Below are 25,964 nucleotides of genomic sequence, written 5' to 3' on the forward strand. Positions count from 1 at the left end.
CTGGAGGGGACTCAGATTTTATAACGTGTGTTACAGGTGTTGGCTTTGCTGACGCCCATGGGATTTTGTTGTGTTGTTTATTTATTTGTTTTGGTGATATTGGAGTTTGAACTTAGGGTTCCTTGCTTGCGAGGTAGAACTCTACTACTTGAACCATGTCCCCAGCCCTCAACCTGCTTCCACAGCCCAATTTCAGAGCAAGAAACGAGTAAGATCAGACTTCAGTCGGGAAGTTTCCATTTATTTATAGTTTGGGGGACATTTTTCATGATTTAGTCAACTTCTTTACTGCAAGGAAAAGACTAAAGGACATCAAAAAATATACCCTACAACTCAAGTGGTAGAGTACTAGCTTGAGGAAAGCCCCAGGACAGTGTTCAGGTCCTGAGTTCATATCCCAGGACTGGAAAAGAGAGAGAGAGAGAGAGAGAGAGAGAGAGAGAGAGAGAGAGAGAGAGAGAGAGAGAGAGAGAGAGGGGGGGGGGGGAGGGAGGGAGGGAGGGAGGGGGGGGGGAGGGAGGGAGGGAGGGAGGGAGGGAGGGAGGGAGGGAGAGAGAGAGAGAGAGAGAGAGAGAGAGAGACACGGAGACGAAGACGGAGAGAGAGAGAGAGAGGAAAACTATACCCTATAAGATGTATAGAATTGAAAAATTAGATCAGTAGAAAAACTGGGCTTCAACAAAAGGCCACTTTTCTTTCCCTTCGAAGACATCAGCATTTTTTCCACCTTCAATTTAAAAGGAGCACTTACTCATGCGCAAAGGTAGAAAAGGCTTCTGGAGCCACAGAGCCAGTGCGGCTTAGGGAATAAATCTCCTACAGCAAAGGTGTAAAGAAATGGCTGGGGTCTACCTTCTCCCTTTAGAGAGTTTTTCTACAAAACTATAAAGATGGTTATTTTAATACTTCCACAAAGTGAGCTGAGCTGCCATTTATCACCACTAGATGGCACTGTGTTCTTTTTGGTCTATTTCATTTTGTTCATTAAGAAGGCACCATTGCCAGCATAATCCTACCTATTCAGGAGATCTGAGAATTGCAGTTCAAAGCCAGCTGAGGCAGAAAAGTTCCCATGAGACTCTTATCTCCAATTAACCACTCAAAACAGGAGAGGAGTCACGGCTGAAAGTGATAGAGTGCTAGCCTAGCATTGGGCAAAAGAGCTCTGGAACAGCACCCAGACCCTGAGTTCAAGTTCCATGACTGACAAAAAAAAAAAAAAATGCACCATCCTTCCTTAAGCAAGATCCTTCTGTCTCTTGTGCCACTGTTCACTTGTTCATGGTGGAAAGTGTTTTTAAGTCATTAGTAGGAAGTATTTGACATTTTGTCTCATGGTAGGAAAAAGAAAACAGTAAAAGCAAGCAAAACTACTTTTGTCTTGTTTTAGGGCTTTACAAAAAGCTAATCCAGAAGTGAAGAGAAATGTGAATTGATACTCCAGCCTAATTTGGGAAGAAATCTAATTTTCATTACATCTCATGCACACAATCACAAAACCTGCTCAAACTCCTGGCTCACCTGCTCTTATTGTTTTTCTGAAAGATGAGTAGAAAAAATGAGAATGATGTTCTATTGCTCTTCCCAGGAGGAAGAATTCCATAATTACAATTAAACGGGGTGTTTTTCATTTAACTAACTTAATAGAATCCTACTTGAAATTAACAAGACTCATTTGATCCGTGGGACCCAGGAAGTGTTGATTCAAATCCAAATCCAGAAGATGAAAAACTTGCATCATAGATCTGCAGAAAATATGATGCAGTCAGTTCAGAAACACCATGCTTCGTATGCCATTTTAGAGGATAACTGTGAAAGGCATCTGAACTCCAGAATGGCTCCCTACGAGCCCAGCAGGAACACGGGGTCTCCCACTTTGATTGTCCCTGGCTTCTCTAGAACATAATACTGTCCAAAGAGAGGCAACTTTCCATATAACTTTACTTGCGAAGGGTCACACTGGCGGTAACTGTAACACAAGAGAGAAGGCAATGAGTGACAGCCAAGCAGGAAGCTCCTGGCTAGTCTGAGCTAAGGCAAGTGCCCTCCCCACACAGACTCCATTCCTATCCTAACAGAACAGTGCCCTGCATTAGGCCAGCAGTCATCCTGCCCCAGGCCCAGCTACAGGAGGGTAGTGGCCACAACCCACAGCTTTTCCCCACACTAGGTCTCCTTTTCTGCATTAAGAGATTAGACACAGCATGTCTAGATGTGTTTTGGCACCCCCCTCCCTATTCCTCCACACCTGTCACCTGAATGATGGTCCGGCCACACCCTCGGGGATGCTGCCCTGAAGTCCATCCTTCATCCTTCTCCTCCTGTCTATAACTGCTCAGTCCTGAGATTCTCCCAGAACAATGCTATCTTTATGGCTTTTTCTTGGTTTCTGGTCATACTCAGCCTACTTTAGAGGAAATGTAACAGCTTCTAGCCAACCACTCCACTCCTATTTCCATTAGTCATTGACAGTACACTATATGGTTGTGTATTTTGTTCCAATCTTGTCCTTCCTAGATTCTGAAACCTTCATGGCACCCTAAAGAATAGTGGTACCTAAAGAATCACAGTTCAACCCAATGCCAGTGGCTCATGCCTGTAACCCCATGTTATGGTCTGCAGCCTGCCTGCATAGACTAATTTGGGGTACTTAAAGGTCTCTGCTTCTGTCTTGTTAGGTGTATTTTATCTTGTCTGGTGTATTTTATCTTGTCTGGTTTTGTTTTCAAAATTGGTACCAGTCTTAAATATGGATCCTTGTGATTTTTGTGTGTGTGTATATCTTTGTTATTTATTTGAACATTTCTGGGCCTGGTATGGCCACTCCCGCATGCCTACAGTTGTAACAAGCCCTGGAAAAATAAATTCCAGCTAAGTTGCCTTGTGAAAAGTTTTGTTTTGAACCTGGTTCTCACCTGCAAGAGTAAAATTGGCAAAGCTCTCTTGACACAAACCTCCGGAAAATGAACGGCTGATATTAATTTTGCGCGCTTTAAGATCTTTGAGTATGAATGTGTGTGAATGAGTGAGTGAACGTGTTCAAGGTTAAATTGTCAGCATGCTGTATAAAACAATGGATAAATTTATACTTGAAACAAAAAGGCAATTGGGTAAATCTAAGTTTAAACTTCAAGAAAAGCAATAGGTTTGAATGTTTCCAAGGGGGTTACCCTTGTAATTCCTTACTTAAGATCCCAGATCTAAAAAGCCAGGCTAGGGCAAGAGCCTTCCACAGGGTATAGCCCTTGGCCACACACATTCCTCCTGAACACCCACCCCACAGGCCTCCGCTACCCACAGGCTAAGCCACATCTGAGCATGAGGACATGCCCTCCCCACCCCCACGTGGAAAGTAGGGGCCACAGAGTTTTCCCTCTCTCACCTTGGGCAGCCATCAGCTAAAGTGCTCTGCCAAGGTGCAAGAAAAACAAACGTGGGTGCTATCGGCCTCTTGTGGGATATTTTAAGTATTGCAAGCAATTCTATCTAGATTTTTTTTTCAACAAGTTGGAATCATAGTACTTTCTCATACATGCATCTTGTATGTCTAAAAAACTGCATGCATATCATGTTTCTGTTGGAATTAGCAAATTATAAAATCACTTAAGAGAATCTTCTTTGTGTATTCTTTCAATTAATATAAAGACATATAATTACCCTAACAGGGCAGGAAGAGCCAGGCACTGGTGGCTCATGCCTATACCCATCCAGGCTTGCCAGGAGGCTGAGATCTGAGGATCATGATTCCAGCCCGAGCAGGAAAAGTCCATGAGACACTTATTTCCGGTTAACCACCCAAAAGCCAGAAATGACACTGTGGCTCAAAGTGGTCAAGTGTTTGCCCTGTGCACAAAGCTCAGGGACAGCACCCAGAATAGGAGTTTAAGCTCCAGGACAGGAACATACAAACACACACATGTACACACAACACACACAAATAAATGAGATCATGCAATGTTTTTAGGGTTGGAGGCATGGGTCAGGTGATAGAGCATGAGCCAGAAAGAAAGTATCAATCAGATGAAGAGTTTAAATCCCAGTCTTGCTCCTCCCCACTTCCCCCAAAACAGAACAGGAAACCTAAAACATGTCTAGAAGTCTCCAAGGGCCAGCCTGCAGCTCAGAGTTACAACACTTGCCCAGCACGCACAAAGCCAGGCTCTGACTGACATCCTTGGCAAGGAGGGAGCTGGGCAGGAGCCCACCGACACTTACAGCACCAGCTCCTGGACGCCATGGTACGGACAGTGAGGCTGAGAGGCCGTGTGAGTGCCACTGTGTGCTCCCTTCCTGTGATTTATGTGACACAGTGGGACCTTTCTCTCCCCAATTTATGACCACCTGTCCTGGGAGGAGCATAAATTACTGTGCCCATGGCAATTTAAATCTTGGTAAGAGATAGAAGACACCTAAGCCGGCTGTGCTGTCTCCTTGGGTATTACAAGCAATTAAGGCTGGGACTGTTGAGCTGCATAAAGCCTGCAGAAGCTCTCAGGGGTGCGGGGCACGGTGTGACCCTCTTCCCCCCCCACCCCCCGCCCCACCTCTCTGCCCTGGCTCTGTGTTTGGGGTCAGTTCCTCTCCTTCTATAAACACAGCATCCTAGTGGAAGAGAGAGCGCTAAAAACTCAGAGAGTGGGGTGGTATGTCCTGGAAGGATATAAACTTTCTAAATCCACCAGGAGATGATTTCTGAGTCTGAGATGGTGTTGGAGGAGGGGAGAACATGATAAACAGGAATGGCCACCAGTTCTCCAAAGCACTTTTGATCTGCACACACGACCATTGAGCTCTACCTTGTCTACCTTGCCCTATACAGAACTTAACTGAAGGGGATTTGAGGATGGCTGCAATATCCCTGCAATATCATACATCAGAGTTCCTTTCACTCGCTGCCCAACTTGGTCCTCCCTAGACCTCTTCTGTTACCATGGAAGCCAGGAAGCTGGGATTCTGGTTTGGCCTGACACTGAGAGAGTACATCTCTAGCAATACCTATAGTGTGGCATCGATGTTTCTCACAACCCGTCCCCTCTTACAACAACCTGCCAGGCAGTGCCCCTGTGTTTCACAGTGGCCCTCCATTCCCAGCCCCAAGATCCTCAGTGGACATGTGGAACTGGTGCAAGTACCGAACTTTATTTAATGACTTATTTGTTGGGGGATGCTGAGGATCAAATCCAGGGCCTTACACCACAAGGAGGGGGAAAGCCAACAATGTGGTTCCTTAGGTTGATTCATATGCCCTCCTTTCAAGGTCCCTATGAACTTGTGGCTAATGCTAGGACAATCAATCAGGTAAAAGCAGCTGTCTAATATTTAGCTCAATAATTCCTCATCCCTATCCCTGCCTTTAGACTTAACTCCCTGCATACTGCCTTGTCTAAGTCCACTCTGCCTTCCCTTTCTGAGCCAGTTAGCTTGAGTCCAGTGGCCATTGGCTTACCTGGCTGTCACTGAGCCCTCCCCTCAGGACACATCATATGGACGACAGGTGCTGGCCAGAGAGGCTAGGCCCAGCCCTCAAGCTCAGGGGTGACATGCCCGCCAGGGTGGTAGCACTTGAGCCAGAGCTTCAGCTTGTCCAGGGCAAGGGCCAGATAGTAGCTTATGCAAAGAATGAGCAAAGGGGGAGGAGTACTGACCAGAGGAAATTAAACTGTTGGCCTGTGAGAGGCAGCAGTGAGTTGGGTGCAGGGAGGAAGAGGAGACAGGAGGACCCATATTCCAGGAAATGTCCTCTGCTAAGGAGCTGTTAGGCCTTGCTCAGAGTAAACCCTGCGTGCCCCATGCTTCCCACAACAACTGACACCCACAGATGCCAAGTCAGGCCCAAAGCCTGAAGGTCTTAGAGTCTGTAAAGACGAGATGTGACACTCTATATGCAGCATAAGAAGCATCACTCATTCACTGTTTCTACTTATAAATAATGAGCAATAAATACCACTGCTGTCCCAAGCAGTACACGCAGCTGTGAGAAGCCCCCAGCATGCAGTTTTACCTCCTCAAGGTCTCCAGGGGCTCCTTGCTGGTCATGACACCCGTGTCTGGGTCCACCGTGGTGAGAATGCACCTGGACACACACGCAGAGCATCACAGAGTGGACACGGCCTTGGGGCTTTCCTGCCCTCCCCCACCTCAGCAGGGGCAGGGCACAACCTTACCTGGTGCAAGCCATCACCCTCTTCAACTCCACGTCCCCAATCAGAACCTCGTTCCAAGAATCCTGAGAGCAAAAGCACAAATCCGCATGAACACCTCTGGGCCCTAGCCATAATGCGCTTGTGCAAGGGACTTCTCAAGAGTCACACGTAAGGCTATCACACATGTCAAAGATGGGGAGGCCCAGCTCAGTCCCTAGAGGTCAATGGATGCCCACATTCCCTCATGTCATGCCACCCGGGATGCAATGTCTCTACACCACTTGCACAACTAGCATGGAAACACATCTCAAGAGGCAACGAAGCACATCCCTGGGGAGCTAAAAGGGGGGCTATGGACCCCAATGAGGGGATTGCTGATCATTCTAGAGTGCATCGCAACTTTAGTGCAAGCCTGAAGTTATGTAGCTTAAGAATCTTACATCAGCCAGGCATGATGGCACATATCTATCTATAATCTTAGCACTCAGAAAGCTAAGGCAGGAGGACCTTGAGTTTGAAGTCAGCCTGGCCTATAAAGAAACGCCCCGATAAAATCCACTGGCCAGATAAGAACAAACCAAGAAAAGAAATTGATTTTTCAGTGAGTAAAATATTTACAGGGGCTTCTATCACTCCACATAAAGTCTCTCTCCAAACACTTGTCTATGAGTTTACAAATCAAGTCAGTGCATTCAATTGCTTAGACCGAACTTAAGATTCAAGATATTAATGTGTGAAAACTCATCCAGGAAGCTAGAGAGAGGATAGAAGGGGCCTAAATATAATCAAATGTTATATTGATGTATGAAAATGTCATGAGAAACCCATTCTTTATAAACTCATGAATTAATAGGCTAGTACGAAATATTCTATGAATTCTAGAAAACATGAGAAAAGGCATCAGAAGGCAGTGTGGTGTGTTGGGAAGGTGGGGATTAACTGCAGGCAATAATTACTGTGGGAATTCAGAGGAACCCATGCAGACTGGTCTCTAGGGAAAGGAGTTTTATGGATAAAGAGAGATTGGAAGTGAAGAGTCCAGCTAGGGAAGGCAGAAGTGAGCACAAGGGCAAGGCAGAGGCCTGGCTCACTAGAAAACTATAAGCTCAGAATGTCAACCCCAGTGCCAGAGAAAAATGGAAGGATGGACACTGAAGAAATAAAGGACATATCACTACAGCTTGGATGGACCCTTAAGGACTCTGTCACCCGTCAGGGAGAAGCACAATCTCCTGAAGGCTAAAAGCAAAGCCCTAGAGGGTGACACAGAACTGCCCTGTCTTTTGTACACCATAGGCTTAGAGACAGCTGCAGTCGCAGGATTTTGGTCCCTACAATGCATGCTACTCATGATATATATCGATATAGATATAGATATATATCATGAGCTAAAAATCATAATGATGTATATATAGAGAGAGATTTAGGCTTTGTTTTTATTTAAAACACAAATTGGGTCCCTTAACTGTGTATTTTTTATTAAATTTAAGTAGTTACAGATATGTTTACAGTACTGTGGCATAGTTATACTTAACTAACATCATGATCACTGTTTTTTTCGGTCGGTTGTGTGGGGCTTGAACTCTGGGTCTGGGCGCTGTCCCTGAGCTCTTCAGCTCAAGGCTACCACACTACTCCGGGAGTCACAGCGCCATTTCCCACAGTCACTTTTTTACTTTTATAATACTAAGCATCACCGTTCTAGTCTACAAAATTATGTTAAAATATACAACCTCTAGTCTTATATAGAATTAAAGGTTTAACTCTTTGAACATTTACAATAAAACCATTTCCTCCAGATTGGGTGTTATGTACACTTTCTTCCCTTTGCTAGGGTATCAGTTGCTTAACTATTTTTTTTAAATCCAGAACAGGTCAGAGCAGCCAGACTGTTCTATGAACATTTCTTCACCAGGGGGCACTGTGGTCATAAAAAGTACAAAAGTAGAGTCATGAAAGTTTCTCTTAGGGAATTTTTTTTTTTTTATGAATTAGAGACCCTTTTATAGAAAATTAAAAACTATTGGCAAATAAGTCATAGAAAATTGGGGTAAAAATCCCATGGAGAAGGGGAAGAAAGGGGTCATGTCACACCTATGGAATTCCTGCTAGGACTCAGACTGGAGGAGGTGGATTGAAAAGGGATTTGACCGTATGGTTGGGGCGGGGGTGAGGGGGTGGGGGGTAGGTGTGGGCAGAGTACTGAGCGGCTTGACTCTGCCCACCAGCCAAATCTCATGGGAGGAGGCTTTCAGGCTAGACTCTGAAAGAAGGCCAGAGGCTTTGAAGGGGATAGAGATGAATTCAGGTGGCCAGGGAGCAGGAGAAATTGTATTTTTGGTCCAAAGCTCTGTTGGAGCTTGGACTTTTTATTGAAAATAAAGACTGAGGGCCGGGAGTTTGGCCTAGAGGTTAAAGTGCTTGCCTAGTATGCATGAAGATCTGGGTTCGACTCCTCGATAACACATACATAGAAAAAAAAAAAAGAAAATAAAGACTGACAAAGTAGCAAGGTATAGAGGAAGTTGAACAATTGTAAGTTCAGACTTTCTGGGAGACGGGGAGCCACTGAAGACTTGTGAGTCACAGTGCTGAATGGAAGCGCTTCCACTTGTACTCTCGGTGGGTGGCCAAGAGCAGAGAGAGCAGCAGCTATGGCCTGGGAGGGACAGGGCAGAGAGGGGAACCAAAGGCAGCTCTCAAGCGCTAAGCCGGGCTGGCTTAAAAAATGAAGTGTCCTTGGTGGACTTTGTAAAATGAAATGGAGGAGTCTGGGTATCCTGGAGAGGGCATGGCTTCCTCAACAGAGCCCAGGTCTCCAGAGGGACTCCTCCAGTGACACTGCAGGAGTCAATGTGATACAGGAAAGGTAGAAAGGGAAGAGGTCCACAGAATTTTGGGGAGCCCCTGCCTTGAACAATGAGCTAGGACAGGCAGTGCCCGCAAGAGATAAAGTAGAACCGGGCTGAGGGTAGAAACAGAGGGAAGGAAGAAGCCACTGCCACAATGGTGGTGAAGTGGAAGGGAATTATGGCAGGCACATTGGACCCTGGGGAAAGGAGGCTGGTTTAGAGGTCTCAGCTTGAGCACCTGGAAATTTACACTGTCATGTGCTGCAACGGAGATTCCACCCTCAATTCTGGACATCCAAGAGGAGACACAGAGAAGACAGAGAGTTAGAGGTCCTTGGTGCAAAGGTTTTGGGAAACCATAGACCAGAAGCAGGCATGTAGACAGAGGTGCTGGGGCATTTGGCTCAGCCTAGAGCTCACTCCCTCGGCCCTGATGCAATTAAGAATAGTGAATGGATGGCTTTTCACCTCCACCTAAGACTCATGGAATTGGACATTAGCTACTGTGGAAACAGCAGTGGGGGTGTGTGTGTGTGTGTGTGTGTGTGTGTGTGTGTGTGTGTGTGTGTGTGTGTGTGTGTGTGTGTGTGTGTGTGTGTGTGTGTGTGTGTGTGTGTGTGTGTGTGTGTGTGTGTGTGTGTGTGTGTGTGTGTGTGTGTGTGTGTGTGTGTGTGTGTGTGTGTGTGTGTGTGTGTGTGTGTGTGTGTGTGTGTGTGTGTGTGTGTGTGTGTGTGTGTGTGTGTGTGTGTGTGTGTGTGTGTGTGTGTGTGTGTGTGTCCTGTACACAATTCCCAGTGTCTGGAACAGAGAGGCTGTAAACCACTAGGTGAAGGGGGTATTAACACGAATCAGGCCAGCTCAGCCATGGTGTGGTATCAGCAGCCACAGTCAGAGAGAAGGTATTCTCAATTAGGAAACACACAGATACAGAAAGATACAGGGGGCTACAGAATTAGGTCCAACCCAAAAAAATCTAGATCAAAAGCCATACTGAGCCCTTGCCTCTGCACCCCTCTCAACATGGGCCGGGAGTTTGGCCTAGTGGTAGAGTGCTTGCCTAGCATGCACAAAGACCCGGGTTCAATTCCTTGGTACCACATATATAGAAAAAAAAGCCAGAAGTGGTGCTGAGGCTCAAGTGATAGAGCTCTAGCCTTGAGAAAGTCCAAGGACAGTGCTCAGACCCTGAGCTCAAACCCAGGACTGGCAAAAAAAAAAAAATACTTCAACATGACCCTGCTGCCTGAATGGAAAGCATGCCATCCCCTGGGTAGGACCAGAGCGGGTTAAGAATGCTTGCGGTGAATGGCTGTGGCCTGGAGGAAAGCTGTGGTCTGAGCCAAGCACCTTACTCGGATTACAGGGCTGCACTGATACCATGGCTGACCTCTATAGTCTACTTTATGTCTTGGAGCTGTTCCTAAACTGCTCTCCACCTGACAGGCACTGTTCCCTCCCAGAACTTTTGCAGGTCTGGTTGGATATCCACTTCCTGAAACAGGTAGGTGAAGGTCTAGGTGCCCTGACTTCATGTAGGCCTTCGGCTCCTCAGGGTTTCACTGGCCTACTGTATAACCAAGGTTCAGAAGCCAGCTCATTCATTTCTCCCTGTGGTGCGATGCCCCTACCAAGGCATCTGACCTTCCCATATGCCTCCTACTGCGCCTGCTCAATAGGAAAACTTCCTTTCAGCCTGTGGAGCTACTGTGAGGAACACAAGCCTCCAGGAGACCCTTGCCAACTCTTTTCTCTTTTTCCTGGACCAGAAAAGCCTCAGAAGGAACAGGTCTCCTAGTGACAGCCATGCAAGAGGAATCTCAACAAGTTGCTCATCCTTTCATCTGCCTAAGCAGTGCTGACCCAGGGCAGAGATGAGCAAGGACAGACATCATCCTTGTTCACAGAGAAACCCCAAGGCATCGCTTGACCCTAGGTCTCGGGTTGCTAATGCAATTATACACTTCACATCAGAAACTTCTCTGACCTCCCTAGAAGAAACGATATGGTTGAAAAGCTGGGAGAGGTTTTTGCTTGTTTGGGCAGGTTTTGGTGGTGCTGGTTCTGGAGCTTGAACTCTGACCTTAGACTATGTCCTTGAGCTTTTCTGCTCAAGACTAGTGCTTGACCACTTTAGCCCTTCATACAGTAATCTTAGGCAGACACGATCACCCCCATTCTCAGGCAAGGTGAGGTACAGGAGGAAGGCAAACGTCAGTGAGGAGTGGAACGTGGACTCTGAGTTGCCCAGTTTCACTGTAAGGATCAAATTCTCAGATTGTATCCCTAGCACCACAGCCAAGCTGAGAGGGGGAAATTCATTCCTTCACTATAAGAATTCAGTGTTTTCCAAGAAGTGGGGCTGTGGCTCAGGAGTAGAGCAGTAGCCTTGAGCTGAAGAGCTCAGGGACAGCACCCAGGCCAAGAATTTAAGCCCCACGACCCACAAAAAAAAAAAATCTGTATTCTGTATTTTCCTGGGCCCCAAGGAAATGGGAGCAGAAGTATAAGGATGGATTTGTAGTCTGTCTCTCCTGCTCCATATACAAACTCAGGGCTCCTCTGTTCCTCTCTGAGCACCAAGTCACTGCTGAGTGTTCCCAGCACCCCTCCACACTGCACCCCCAGCTGGCCAACTGCTGCCTTCAGATTAAAGACAGATCATATCAAGAACATTGCAATGGTAAGCCTGTGGCCAGATCACAATGACCGCTAGATACCTGGTTCTTCTGGGATTCAAGCAGAATCTCATGGGGGCTGATGGAAGGAAGCACTGGGAATGTTTTAGGATAGGCCCACGAAGCTAAGGGAGCATCAATACCTCCAGACATCCCTTCACCCCTCCACACACAGCAGCCATGTTCCACCATGCTCCTCTTCCTCAAAAGAGCAACAACTAAACAGGAAGCCTATGTTTAACAAGACCCAGTACACACGCGCTTGGTTCCACGGGTGACTCAGATGATGAACAGCAGACCGAGAGAATTTGGCTCCAAGATGAATCTGCCTCCTCGTGATGATTTTACAAGTTAATCATCACACAGCACAGTCAATATGCATGCCACCCTTGGAAAGAATTTAATCTGACATCCAAGACTCTTGCATGCTAAAAAAAAAAAAAAAAAAAAAAAAAAAACGAAAAAGGAAAAGAAGCAAAGAAGGTACAGCATTACCTCTGCAAACACATCACACCCCGTAATTACAATATTGGGCCGGAAGTTAGACGCCTTCACTTTCTTCTCCAATCTGGAGTTGAGATCTGCCAGTGATGCCTCAGAGAGTACCAAGAAGGGGCTGGCATCTGAGTAGGCAACCTAAGAAAACACAAATACCTCGTACAGGGTCCATGGGCCTCATTGCTGGAAACCACTCTCCCTACACACACACTCTCTCTCTCTCTCCTTCTCTCCACCTTCCCCCACCCACTCCACCCCCCGACAGACAGACAGACACACACACACATGCTTCTGTCCATAGGAAAGTTACAGCTCAAAGCCTGCATTCGCAGCCTCTCAGAACTGCACTACCGCATGAAAGGAACATGGCCTTGGAGTGCTTTAGCTGTTCCTGGGCATGGGTCTTGGGACATCACTTCACCTTTCTAAGCCTCCATTTTCTCCAGTGTTTAATAAAGTGGCCAAGTACGATGGCCTCATTATACTGGATTAAAATATTCATTCACTATACGGGAATAGATCTTTGATGGACCCTGAAAGTTATGATGCAGTACTTTAGATGATCCTCTAAGTTTCGTAATAGTACAAGTGGTACAGTGCCCCTGTAGTTGAAGAAAAGGTGTGTGTGTGTTAACATGTTGTGTGCTTGAGCACTGTCTCATGGCTTTCTCACTCAAGGCTGGTGCTCTACCAGTTGAACTTCTACCAGCTCCACTTCCAACTTTTTAGTGGTTAACTGGAGATAAGAGTCTCACCAACTTTTCTACCCAGGCTGGCTTTAAACCATGATTCTCAGATCTCAGCCTCCTGAGTAGTTAGGATTACTAGTATGAGCCATCGGTACCTGGCAAAGCCTGGTTCTTATTTGTTTGTTGCTTGTTTTAACTATATTTTCTTTGTGTTATCTGGGGCGGGGCAGGGGGTATTGAACCCAGGGCATTGCACTTGCTACGCAAACATTTTGCCACCAAAGTACATCTTAACTAAACCTGAATTCTTTGAAGACCTGCGTAACCTCTTGAGGTCTCTGGTCCTCCCCACACCCACTCCAGCTTGCACAGCTGTGATCTGACATGTGGTGGAAACAAATGAAAAACTCTGGGCCCCCTGCACAGTTACAGAATCTATTGTAATTCTGTAATCCACTGAAATGAATCTGTTTTACATACTGATGTAAAACGCCGTTTAACCTCCAGGGCCATCAGAATGAGTGCTTACATGCATCACAGAGTAAAAATGCCAGGGTCTCCCAGGAAAGCAGCACCAATACTGCACACGCATAAGGGTTTCTTCTTGCCTGTCCTTGGTCTCCGTGACCAGGGAAAATCCACAGCTCTGAGCTCAGGAGATACTGCTTATGTCTGAATTGCTGAGAGAGACTGCCCTTCCTCTCTCCCCACCCCCACCCCAGCAAGCCACACCTCTCACCTGGTCTGTGGGCCGGAACAAATCCCTCATTCGATGAGAACTTCGTGGTCTCATATGGGGCTCAAAGTGCACCAGGCGGTAGGGCTTAGTCTTTAAGAAGCTCGTTATCCACCTTGCAGCCGCCTCTCCACAGTCTCTGCCCTGTATATCCAGGCCATGTACCCTGTGGGAGGTGGCAGGGCAAAGGTCAAGCACAGCTTTGAGGACTCTGCACCCTCATCCCACATGCTCCAGATGATTCAGAAAAGCACTGACATCTTAGCTATAATAATATTCATCCCGCCTGTTTAAATTCAAATGAAAGGAAAGCCAGCTTTAAGCAGTACGGCTGCCATCGTACAGTGTGACTGAACGTCACGTACAGTGTGACTGAGCATGAAGGCTCACCTCAAATCCCAACCACTCTGCAGGTGGGGCTTGGGAGCAGCTAGGGGAAAAAAGTAGTTAGGACCCCCCCCACATCAATCAATACACCAAGTGTAGGGTCACAGGCTAGTGGTTCCAAGCAAGTAACAGGACTGCAGATCCTGAACAAAAATAAGAGATGCTACCTCAAAAATAGAGGACAAGAGGGCTTGGTGTGGTATGGACCAAGCAGTACAGCACCTGCTTGTTATTTCAAACACTAGCTCTGATTGAAGCATACTTGGAAAAAGTGGAATCAATACTAAGAAAAGCATTAAGGAGAAGTACAGAGAGTTTGTGGTTTGAACTTAACATGGCCATGTCTAGAGAATAATGATAAAATCTCATCACCAAACAACCAGGAGTCTTTGTCTTCCTGGATCAAGATGAAGAAAAAATACCAATATAAAACAAACACATGGGCCGGGAGTTTGGCCTAGTGGTTAAAGTGCTTGCCTAGCATGCACGAAGGCCCGGGTACGATTCCTTGGTACCACATACATAGAAAAAAGCCGGAAGTGGTGCTGAGGCTCAAGTGGTAGAGCTCTAGCCTTGAGAAAGTCCAAGGACAGTGCTCAGGGCCTGAGCTCAAGCCCAGGACTGGCAAAACAAACAAACAAACAAAAAAAAACAAACACATGAAAACTCATACACCTTTCAAAGAGATCATCTTAGGAAGTAGCAGTAAAAATTCTCTTTTTTTTTTTTTTGCCAGTCGTGGGGTTTGAACTCAAAGCCTGAGTACTGTCCTTGGGTTTTCTCAAGGTTAGGGCTCAATCATTTAAAAGACACAGCACCACTTCTGGCTTTCTCTGCGTATATGTACAGGAAAAATCGAACCCAGGGCTTCATGCATGCTAGACAAGCACTCTACCACTAGGCCATGCTCCTGGACCCAGTAGCAATAAAATTCTAACTTAAAAAATTACTTCCAAATCTAATTTCATCTTTTAAATCAAAACAATGATCCTACATAGGTTTATCACATCTATAGCTATATAACTTAACTCTGCAGGACTTGCTTTTTTGAGAAAAACCAAATTAGCCATTAAGAGGGGAAGATTTGGGCCGGGAGTTTGGCCTAGTGGTTAAACTGCTTGCCTAGCATGCATGAAGACCCGGGTTCGATTCCTCGGTACCACATACATAGAAAAAAGCCAGAAGTGGTGCTGAGGCTCAAGTGGCAGAGCTCTAGCCTTGAGAAAGTCCAAGGACAGTGCTCAGGCCCTGAGCTCAAGCCCAGGACTGGCAAAAAAAAAAAAAAAAGAGGGGAAGATTTCCCCTTTCCCTCCTCCCTCCTCTACCTTCCTCTCCTTCTCCCCCTCCCTCTCTTTGCTCTCCTCCTTTTCCTTTTCTCTCTATCTTCCCCCTCCCTCTTCTGCCTCCCTCCCCTTCTTTCCCATCATCTCTCACTCTCTCTCATTTAATGACTAGAGAGTGAATTTCAAAAGCATCTTGAACAATGCCACTATTATTAAAATATGTTTATGGTCGGGAGCATAGCCTAGTGGTAGAGTGCTTGCCTAGCATGCACGAAGCCCTAGGATAGATTCCTCAGTACCACATATACAGAAAAGGCCAGAAATGACGCTATGGCTCAAGTGGCAGAGCTCTAGCCTTGAGCAGAAAAGAGTCCAAGGACAGTGCCCAGACCCTATGTTCAAGCCACAGGACTAGCAAGAAATAAATAAGTAAGTAAGTATAGAGACAGCCTTTTTACTGGTTGTTGGGTCCAGTATTTTTACTTGAACATTGTTCCAAAGAGTTTAATCAAAAACCAAACAATCTGAATGCTCGCCTGACCTCTGACAGAGTATGCAGGCATGGTATGAGGACAGTGCTAAGTGAACCCAAGGCCCCAAAAGCTCATTAGGAATCTTTGAGAAATGGGCTGGGATTCCAACTCTGTCACACAAGAGTGACCCAAGCTAACCAGAGCTCAGTGGTTCTTGAGATCTTTGTTCTAGCGGTGCTCACTAAGTCTGCCCAAGTTTTGTAAGTTGTGGCAAGAGGCCTTGACAAGGCCTCTGCAGACCTGTGGAAAAAATTTCCTGCAACTCCAAAGCAATTTAAATAAAATGGAAAAGAGTGTTGTATACATATGTGTTTACAGTGCTTGAGGATCAAATCCAAGGCCTTGTACACTCAAGGCAAACATGCTACCACCGAGCCACATCCCCACCACCCCCAAATACTTATTTAGGGGAAAGTGTAGGTAAATACCTAATCATGACAAGCAAGTCAGATAGGGAGGAACGGAAGATGCAAATTCTGACATCGCTCAGAAGTTTATCTTTGACAATCAAAATGGCAAATTAGCAGGAAGTTACCTCTTTGCTAGTAAATATAGCATAACAGTTTTGAACATGATGGTCAGAGTGCAATTAGATATGCTCATAAACTTATAGCTGAGTAGGGTGGCAAAAAAATTCTATAAATCCATTAGCAACTAAACTCTATGTGACCTATACTTGTAAGAAACAAAACTGGTGTTAGCATCCTCAGCCAGAGGAAATAAGAGATAGGAAACTACTTGTGTCAAGACATTCATTACATTTTTCTTCACACCTGGAAAAACCCTGAAAACAATACAAAGCTTTAATTACAGAATTTAAAAAATGGCATTTTTGAAGATTTTTTTTAAATATCAAAAACACCATATCAATTCCATACAAACCATATTCAAGTCTTTGGCATTTTTATTTCTATTATTATTCTAATTTGGATCTTTCTTTCCCCATTCCTTCCTTTCTTCCTCCCTTGCCTTACTTAGCTCCTCTTTTTCTTCTTTCTTTTCTTTTTTGAGATATGATCTGCTGTAATGCAGCCCAGCCTGGTCTCCCATTCATGATCCTTCTCCTCCAAATTACTGAGTTTACAGCCATGCCCACCAAGCCCAGTCATTCAATTTGGTTTTAAAATTAGTCACCATAGCATCCAATAAGAAGATATGCAGGGGCCGGAAGTTTGGTCTAGTAGTACAGTGCTTGTCTAGCATGCACAAAGGTCTGGGTTCAATTCCTCGGTACCACATGCATACAAAAGCTGGAAGTGGTGCTGTGGCTCAAGTGGCAGAGCACTAGCCTTGAGGAAGGAGCCTAAGAACTCAAGGCTCAGGCCCTGGCAAAAAAATAAAAAATAAAAAAAAAGATATGACAAAGTAGTAATTATGATTATTCCAAATGCCTTTGTTTGTTGCCTTTGTGAAGAGGGAGGTTTTCCAACTTTTCCATAACAAAATACACATTACTGTTATAATCAGGAAACCACCATATTAAAACAAACAAGCCTGATTTTCTCATCCTGGGATGAAAAAGCATCCATAGATATAGTTTCCTAGAGACATAGAAAAATGTCCCTCTTGCAGTCTCCCTAGTGTAATGAAAGGATCCCTGGACAGTGTGCTGCTGAGCTGTGCCCCCTTCCTCTGGCACTGGGCAAGTCCTCAGGTTTAAGATGTCCCTTGCATAATCAACCAAGCAACCTAGCACCGTTATAGTTATCATGTTCCCACAGCTACTCGGGACTCCCATTTGTAGGGTATCCAGTCTTTCCAGGCAAAGCGGGGAATGTCTTGCAATAATGCCTCCATTTAACCTTCCCTATTCAGCCCCCTTTCCCCCACGGCTACCACCTCAAATACTATCCTTGACCCTTTGGCAATGTGATCTTTCTCATAATGACATGTCAAAATGCTTTTGTCGTGGTCATTGTTCTCTGCATAGGACGGGAATGTCAGAACCAGGCAGCTGCTTCCTGGCTTCTCCCGTCAGATCCACCAAGAGGGGAACGTGGCCCTGCCGAGGGGTCTCTGGATCAATAGTGCTCTGGACATTCATGGGCCAGGCCTCCTTCGCCCCCAGGTTTTCACAATCTCAGCAATACTTCTCCCAGGCTCCACCCGCCCCTTCCTCACCTGCACTCTCGCAGTGCATTTGTGGCAGGTGTTCTAATGGGCAGCAGCAGGTCCTCCATGTGTTCAGCTCTGAGAGTCAGGGTGTCTCCATCACAGGTGGGGGAAATCAGGACCAGGCGTGGCTCCTGGCGAGCAGTGACCATGTTGCCTTCTTCATTGATCACAAGCCAAAACCTGACAGTTTCAAAACACAGGGCGGATGTGAACCATTATGGAAGGCAGCCCCTGTGCACGCACGAACGCACGTGTACATGTACGTGTACATGTACGTGTGTGTGTGTGTGTCTGTCTGTCTGTCTGTCTGTCCTAAACATAAACTTAACAACAAACAAGACAGAGGCTGTTGACTATTTTGCATGTGTGTATATACTGATACTGGAGCTTAAACTCAGGGTCTTTGGGCCTCATTTAACTTTTTCACTCAAGGCTAGCACCTTATCAGTTGAACCACATCTCTACTTCTGGTTGTTTTAATTAGTTAATTGGAAATAAGAATCAGCCTTCAGGGGCTGGGAGTTTGGCCTAGTCGTAGAGTGCTCACCCAGCATGCAGGAAGACCTGGGTTCGATTCCTCATACTTAGAAAAAAGTGGGAAGTGGTGCTGTGGCTCAAATGGCAGGCTACTAGCCTCGAGGGGGGGAAAAGGCCACGTACATTGCTCAGGCCCTGTGTGTAAGGCCCAGGACGAGCAAAATTTAAAAACAAAAAAACAAAAAACAAAATCTGCCTTGGCTGAGGAGGTAGGATTACAGAGGATTACAGATATAAAGCCCCAGCACCCAGCCTGTTGATTAATTTCAAAGTGATGAATAACCACTCAAGTAGCTGGGATATGGCAAGCAATACACCTCAGTTCCCTGAGAGCACAGAATTAACAATGCCAATTATATTTTCATTTCAGGTTGTAGAAAGCCTGTCCTCTTTCATTAAACATTCTTCAAGGAGATAAGAATTCATTTCACAGAAAGACTGTAAAGGCACAAGGAAATAAATGCTTGGCATACAGTAGAAGGGACAGACAGTTTGGGGATTTTGGTGGTACTTGGATTTAAACTCAGTGCCTCCTGCTTGCTAAGCAAGCACTCTACCACTTGAGCCCTCACCCAGCCAAAATGTAATAGCTATTTCTTGCCGTGTCCCCAGAAAATTATCATGGTGGAGGAGTTACCCAGCTACACTAGGAAATACAGTTAATCTAAGTCCTTTGCCTAACTGTCCTGTCAGTGCTCCCCCACCCTCAAATCCTTGATAGCAGCATGAGTATTCTTTCTAATAATTCTCAGTAATAGCCATCATTTGATGTTTCTAAAATGCAAATTTGACCTTGGTATCCCCCTCATTCAAAACTCCTCCCACGATTCCTGTTTCCAGGGTAAAATCCCAACTGTGTGTGTGTGGCCTCATGATTTCCATTGGCTTTTTCATTCAAGGCTGGCACTGTATCAGTTGAGCTACTACATCTACACGTCTGGCTTTTTTTTGCTGAATTAGAGATGAGTCTCACAGACTTCCTACCAGACTGACTTTAAACCTCAATCCTCAGGTGTCAGCCTTCTGAGTGGCTAGAACATAGGTGTAAGCCACCAGTTCCTGGCTCAAAATTCTAAGTGGATTTCAAAGGCTTTTATAATCTGGCTGCTTCCCAGACATTTCTACCTCTCCACAATTTCACACAGCCAGTGTTTTAAATATATATATATATATATATATATATATTTTAATTGTAGATATATAGTATATATCATATATATTTAAATGCCTTAGATACTTAGACACTTTCTCTGTGATGGCCATTCAGCATTATTCATAATGTACAATGTGCAAACAACCCAAGCATCACATCCACTGACAGACTGGGTATTATTTTTAACCAGTCTGTTTCCAGAACTTTGTCATTCTTCTAAGCAAAAATTCCCCGGGGCCAGGAGTTTGGCCTACTGGTTAAAGTGCTTGCCTAGCATGCATGAAGACCCGGGTTCGATTCCTTGGTACCACATACATAGAAAAAAGCCGGAAGTGGTGCTGAGGCTCAAGTGGTAGAGCTCTAGCCTTGAGAAAGTCCAAGGACATTGCTCAGGCCCTGAGCTCAAGCCCAGGACTGGCAATAAATAAATAAATAAAATAAAATTTCCCCTTGCATCAGTTCCTCTCCCCCATAACCTCTAATTCATTTGCTATCTCTATTTGTCTATTCCAGAGATTTCAAACAAGTGGATCATGAAATAGTTGGCCTTCTGCAACCTGTGTATTTAACTTAGCATGTTTTTTCCACGCCCCCAGGTTCAGAGTCCCTAGCTAAACCCAAGCACAAATATGCTGAGGCTTTGCACAAAAATGCCACAAGTAGAGATGAACATAGCTGAGCAGGTGTCCTTATAATATCTTGGGGTCATGATGTTCAGGATAGATGCCCAGAAGTGGTATGGTGGGATCGTAGGGAAGGTCTATTTTCAGTTCTTTAAGAAACATCCACACTGCTTTCCAGAGTGGCTGAACTAGTTTACATTCCCACCAGCTGTGTACTAGGGTTTCTTTTTCTCCACAACCCCGCCAGCAACTGTCATTGTCTGAGTTCAAAATCTTGGCCATTCTTGTTGGGGTAAGGTGGTATCTTAGGGTTGTTTTTATTTGCATTTCCTTTATGACCATAGATGATGAACATTTTCTCATATGCTTTTCTGCCATTTTAATCTCTTCTTCTGATAAGTCTCTCTTTAGTTCCCTTGCCCATTTAGTGAATGGTTTATTGGGTTTGGGGAGGATTAGTTTCTTGAGTTCCCTGTAGATACTGGATATTAAGCATTTGTCAGATGCATTGTTGGTGAATATCTTTTCCCAGTTGGCTGGCTGTCTCTCTACTTTTGAGACTATGTTTTTATCTGTATGGAAACTTTTTATTTTTAAGTAGTCCCATTTATCGAGTCTCTCCAATCTGTTGTGACCCTGGGATTCTGTTCAGGATTCTTTTGCCTGTGCCTATGAGTGTTTGTTCCACTGTATATCTTTAGCTCCCTTGTCAAATACAAGTTGCCTATAGGTATGTGGTTCTATTTCTGGGTCTTCTACTGTGTTCCACTGATCATCTCTGCACTATTCACAATAGCCAGGCAATGGAAACAATCCAGATGCCCTACTGCAGATGAATGGATACAGAAAATGTGGTATATATACACAATGGAGTTCTACATAGCCAACAGACAAGATAAAATAATGGTATTCGCAGGGAAGTGGATGAATCTAGAGCGAATCATGTTGAGTGAGACAAGTCAAGACCTAAGGAACAAAAGACGCATGGTATCCTTAATATGTGGCTATTAAATCCAAAGAGTACAAGAGTGAGGACCCAATAACTGCATACCCAATGCTATGGACATGGTATTTGACATTTCTATTTTAATGAGAAAAGTTCAAACATAGGAAAGAAGATGAAGAAGTAGAAATGAGTGAGGACATATGAAAGTGGAGAGGTGCTAGGATGTGGAAGAACAAAGCAGACACATGATCCTACCAAATTCATCTGGATACCAGCACAGCCACTCACTGAGATTACAGAGATTATTGTCGATCCTATCCAGAAACCATGTGATGATATTAACAGCAACTAAAAACTGAAAATACGGCTGAGGATAGAAAACCTGAAAGGCACAGCATCTATGACTCACAACTTTGAAAATGAATCTCTCCTCTTCTTTTGCACTATTAGCAGCATTTCAATGCATTGCTGAGGAACACAATGAGAAAGCTGTATTAATTTGTTAGAGATATCATGAAAATATATCACTCTTCTTGATTCTACTCTCTGTGATAAAGAACCACTTAGATAGGAATTATGCTTAAGTAAAAATAATTTTGTCTTTAGACCGAATAAACAAATTTTCAGAAAAAAAATGTCACAAGTAACAGAGGGCAAGGAGCATGTTGAAAGGAAAAATCTCAGCTTCTTCAAACAATTCTACAGGTTCAGAATGTAATTATTCCAGAGAGTCCTTTCCCTGCCTCCTGGCAATGCTTGCAGTCATCTTACTGTGCTCCTGAGCTCAGAAAACTCATTGAGTTCAATTCTTCCTGCCCTGCTTGCTTCTAAATCTGTTACCCTTGACTAAATAAAGTCTAGGTGAGACTAAGCCTTAGAGACCAGTAGGTTCTACTCTGACAAAACCAAGGCTCAATGAGGTTAGATGACCTTGCCCACAGGCTCCTGGTCCTCCAGGAAACTCTTCCACTCATACACCACCCACTGCCTTAGCAGAAGGAGCAGGAGGGAGTGCTGTGGTCATCCATACCTCAGTTCAAATCCCTCCAGCACACATTGGTTTGTGATCCGAGCTAAGATATTCATGTCATCTGACACCATCTCCCCATTAGCAAGATGGAGTTAATTCTAGCCCATGAGATGGTTATGGAGCTTGATCAGCAAATGTACAGGACAGCACTGAATAAAAGTTCAGTTGATGTCCTTCTCTTATACCCTGTTCCACCTCATCTAGTCTCACTCACTGCAAGAATTTATTATGCAAAACAAAACTGATCATTTTATTCTATTACTTATTTTTCTGGTCCTGGGAGTTGAACCAAAGGCCTGAGCATTGTCTCTGAGCCTCGTTGTGCTCAAAACTAGGACTGTACCACTTAAGCCACGGTGCTTTTGCTGAGTAGTTTACTGGAGAAAAGAGTCTCATGGACTTTCCTGTCCTGGCTGGCTTCGAACTGTGATCTTCAGATGTGAGCCTCCTGAGCATCTAGGATTATAGGCCTGAGCCACAAGCACTAGGCCACAGAAGGCATCTAATCCTCAGAATGAAATTGCTGTGTACCAGCACTGAAGGAGGTGGAAACCCAAACTTCTCCACTGAGGACCCAATCCTCTGGGAGGTCACACAATATTATCCCTTTGATGACATTAAAATCAACATGGCTGTGGAATGGAAGGTCACAGGAAAGCCTCAGAGAGTTGAGGGCAGAAGAAAGCTATGCAACATCATGATGAAAACAGGTTCTGCCAGGGAAAACAATTTTTCAGTGTCTAACAAGTTGTGGAAACGGTCTAAGAAATGTTCAAGTGACCTGTTTTGAACTGCAATGAGCTTCACAAATTCACACCTGGGCTTGCTGAAAAGAAAACCCACTTTCCTTTGCAAAACTGATAAGGAAACAAGGATTGTTGTTCTTAATGTACTATGTTATTTCTCTCCTTTTTTGCACTTATGGTTAATCTCATGTTGTTACTGTAGCTGACTTTGTTACCTCATATATTGCATATATATTTGTTTGTTTATTTGAAATAGGGAAGTGGGGAAAACAAGATGATTGGGAGGGGTGCGGGGGTGGGGGGTAAAGGGACAAAAAACATGAGAAGGGATTATCAGTGTGGGAGAAGTAATGCTCCTTGATGAATGTAACTATAACCCCTCTATACATTAGCCAAAAAAAAAAAAACACCCCAAAAAACTCTGGGCCGTCTTGCTGACCTTGTGTGGTCAATTTGCAAAGCTATTCTGCATCAAAATAAAACTATTTTGGAGAGTCTAGCATGTGCAGGTCCCTGGATATAGTGCCTCATTATTGCTAAATAAACCTAAACTCAATTATGGTTATGTATCAGCCACAGAAACTGCCTGCTTACCTCCTCTTCCCAGCAAAAGACTCTACTTGGGCCACTGCTCATTAAAAGGGCCAAGCATGGCCCCCAGAACTGGAGAAATGGGCGGCTCTGCTCCTCTGCAGCGTAGACTAAATATTATTTTTCTGATACCATTCCACCATCACAAGCATGGCAGGTAGGAGAAGGCTTGGTGATAACCAGACCGTGCTCCAAAGAGAATAAATGCTCATCCAGAGAGGTAGAGGCTGGTCCCTGGTCGCCTTCCCCAAACTTCAGACATCCACTAAAAGATCAAACTAAGGCCCCGCAACTCAGAGAAGGCAGGTGGCAACCCTCTGCTCTCCTAATGTACCTCTGGGCACGCACCTGTAGGAGCAGCCTGTGTACCTAAGTGTAGGCAGGTGAAACCAGGTCACCTTCACACAGGCTTGGCAACTGGTCTCGAATAAACCTGGCTTGTAATATTGTAAACAATCTGCCCAGAGGGCCACCCCACCTCCACTCTTCAGCACCAAGTATGACTTGTACTGGAGCACGCTCACAAATAGGCTCCCTTCTGCAGATTAGGAGACCTCCCTAAAGCAAATGTTTCCTTTCAGAAAAAGTCCCTCGCTTTCTTTGTGTACAGAGTCACCATTCCCTTGCTTGCTGCAAACATTTCAAGTGTGTGCGGCTTGAACTCAGGTCCTGGGCTCTAGGCTTTGTCCACTCAAGGTTGGAGCCACACTTCCACTTCCAGCTTGTTTTCTTTTTTGCTGATTAGCTGGAAACGAAGAGTGCCATGGTCTGCTTTCCTGCCCGGGGTGGCTACAAACCCGCATCCTGCGCTCTCAGACTCCTGAGTAGGATTACAGGCCTGAGCACTGTTCCTCGCTCCCTCCCCCTCGCCTCCCTCTCCCCCCCCAGCCCCCGCCCCCGCCCCGCGGGGCTGCGCGTACCTGTCCCGCAGGCTGCCTCGCCGCAGCCCCATGGCCGTGCACTCCGCCGCGTCCACCTGCACCCCCATGCCGGACTTGACCGGGTAGATGCAGAGCTGGGCCACGGTGCCCACCTGCTGCCGGCGCCGGGGCCGCGCCCAATGCCAGGCCACAGCCCCCAGCGCCACCGCGGCCAGGGCCAGCGCGGGGAGCCACGAGGCTAGGAGGCTGAGGCGGGAGGCGACCGAGAAGCGGCCGGGGCCCATGGTCAGCTCCGGGGGACTGAAGCAGCGAGCGCGCCTGCAGGAGCGCTTGGGGGCGGGGCTGGAGTGTGCGGGGCGGAGCTTCTAGAGGCGGGGCTGGAGCGAGAGGCGGGAGGAGCGCCCGGGGGCGGGGCCGAAGTGGCTGAGCGGCTTGAATGTGGAGGAGGGCCTGGGGGCGGAGCCTGAGCACGGGGGGTGGGGCTGGAGCACGAGGGGCGGAACTTCAGGGGCGGGGCGCTCGGACCGGGTGGGCGGGCGGGACACTGGAGGAGCCGGGGAGGGACGGGCCCGCCCGCCGTCTCCTTCCCCCGCCCCCCTCGCTGGCGGGACTCCCCCGGAGGTCACTTGGAGAGCCCAGCTGTCCTCGGCCCTCCTCCCATGGGCCAGCTCAGAGCCCGGGAGCCCGCAGCGAGGGCGGGCCTAAGACCTGAGTTGAAGGGGTGCCCCCGCCCCGGGGCCCGCCGACCCCGCTTCCCCGGCTGGAGGCCCTGGGGTCCGGGCTGCTGAGGCCTCCTCGGGGGAGAGCGGGCCGGGCCTGTCCCTTCCGGGATGGTGTCATCTCCGGAGCAGCAAGGCCACCCCTCTCCCCACTCCTCCTCCTCCTGGTAATTTCTCCGTTTCTTCCCTAGGGTACTTTCTCCACGGCTAAGATGTTTTCTTTTCACTTAACGTTTTGTATGGTAAAATTAATTTTTTTATTAAAATGTATCTTACCAAAGCAGACAAGAGCCACTGCGAGCAAAGCCGTTTGGAAGCTTAGGCTTGCTGGTTTGCTTGCTGTGTGCCAGCTGGTGGCCCGCCTGTAATCCTAGCTACTTAGGAGGCTGGGATCCAGAGATTGTAAAGTCAGCCAAAACAGGAAAGTCTTTTCTCCATTTAACCACTCAGAGGCCAGTAGAACCAAGGAGAGCTGTGGCTCAAGTAGTAGAGTGCTAGCCTTGAGCAAAAGAGAACGGGGCTGGGGAGCTCATGACTGCTCCCAGGGGTGAGGGGTTAGTGACAGTAATTTACAAGGCGGGCGGGCCATGATCAAGTAGAGCAAACCCCCCAGGGCCAACACCTGAGGGAGTTCTTTGAATTGACTTGGAAGGATCCTGCCCACAATTGGACTCTATCCTGTGGATTTGGTCTTCCTGAGTCTCTGAGGTTAAGAGCTATCCCGGATGTCTTGGAATAGAGGAAGGACAGTCCTCACAGGGGACTGAGTCTGCCTGGACCCTTCAGCACTTGCGATCTGTCTTTCTAAAATGCTGTGCTTCAAAATA

General features: G+C 46.2%; 1 protein-coding gene across 1 annotated transcript; it reads right to left on the bottom strand.

Moving 5' to 3' along the window:
* Positions 1-620: 620 nt before the first annotated feature.
* On the bottom strand, positions 621-24,702 carry Mtarc1 (mitochondrial amidoxime reducing component 1). The gene is made up of 7 exons (XM_090341164.1): positions 24,458-24,702; positions 17,918-18,091; positions 13,597-13,759; positions 12,166-12,306; positions 6,165-6,226; positions 6,002-6,073; positions 621-1,969 (listed from the first exon to the last, which is right to left on the bottom strand). The coding sequence occupies exons 1-7, from the start codon at positions 24,700-24,702 to the stop codon at positions 1,843-1,845; spliced, it is 984 nt and encodes a 327-aa protein (XP_090197290.1). The 3' UTR covers positions 621-1,842.
* Between the last annotated feature and the right edge of the window lie 1,262 nt (positions 24,703-25,964).

This window comes from Megascapheus bottae, chromosome 10, assembly GCF_031878675.1.
Source record: "Megascapheus bottae isolate mThoBot1 chromosome 10, mThoBot2.hap1, whole genome shotgun sequence".
In the NCBI taxonomy this organism is placed as follows: domain Eukaryota; kingdom Metazoa; phylum Chordata; class Mammalia; order Rodentia; family Geomyidae; genus Megascapheus; species Megascapheus bottae.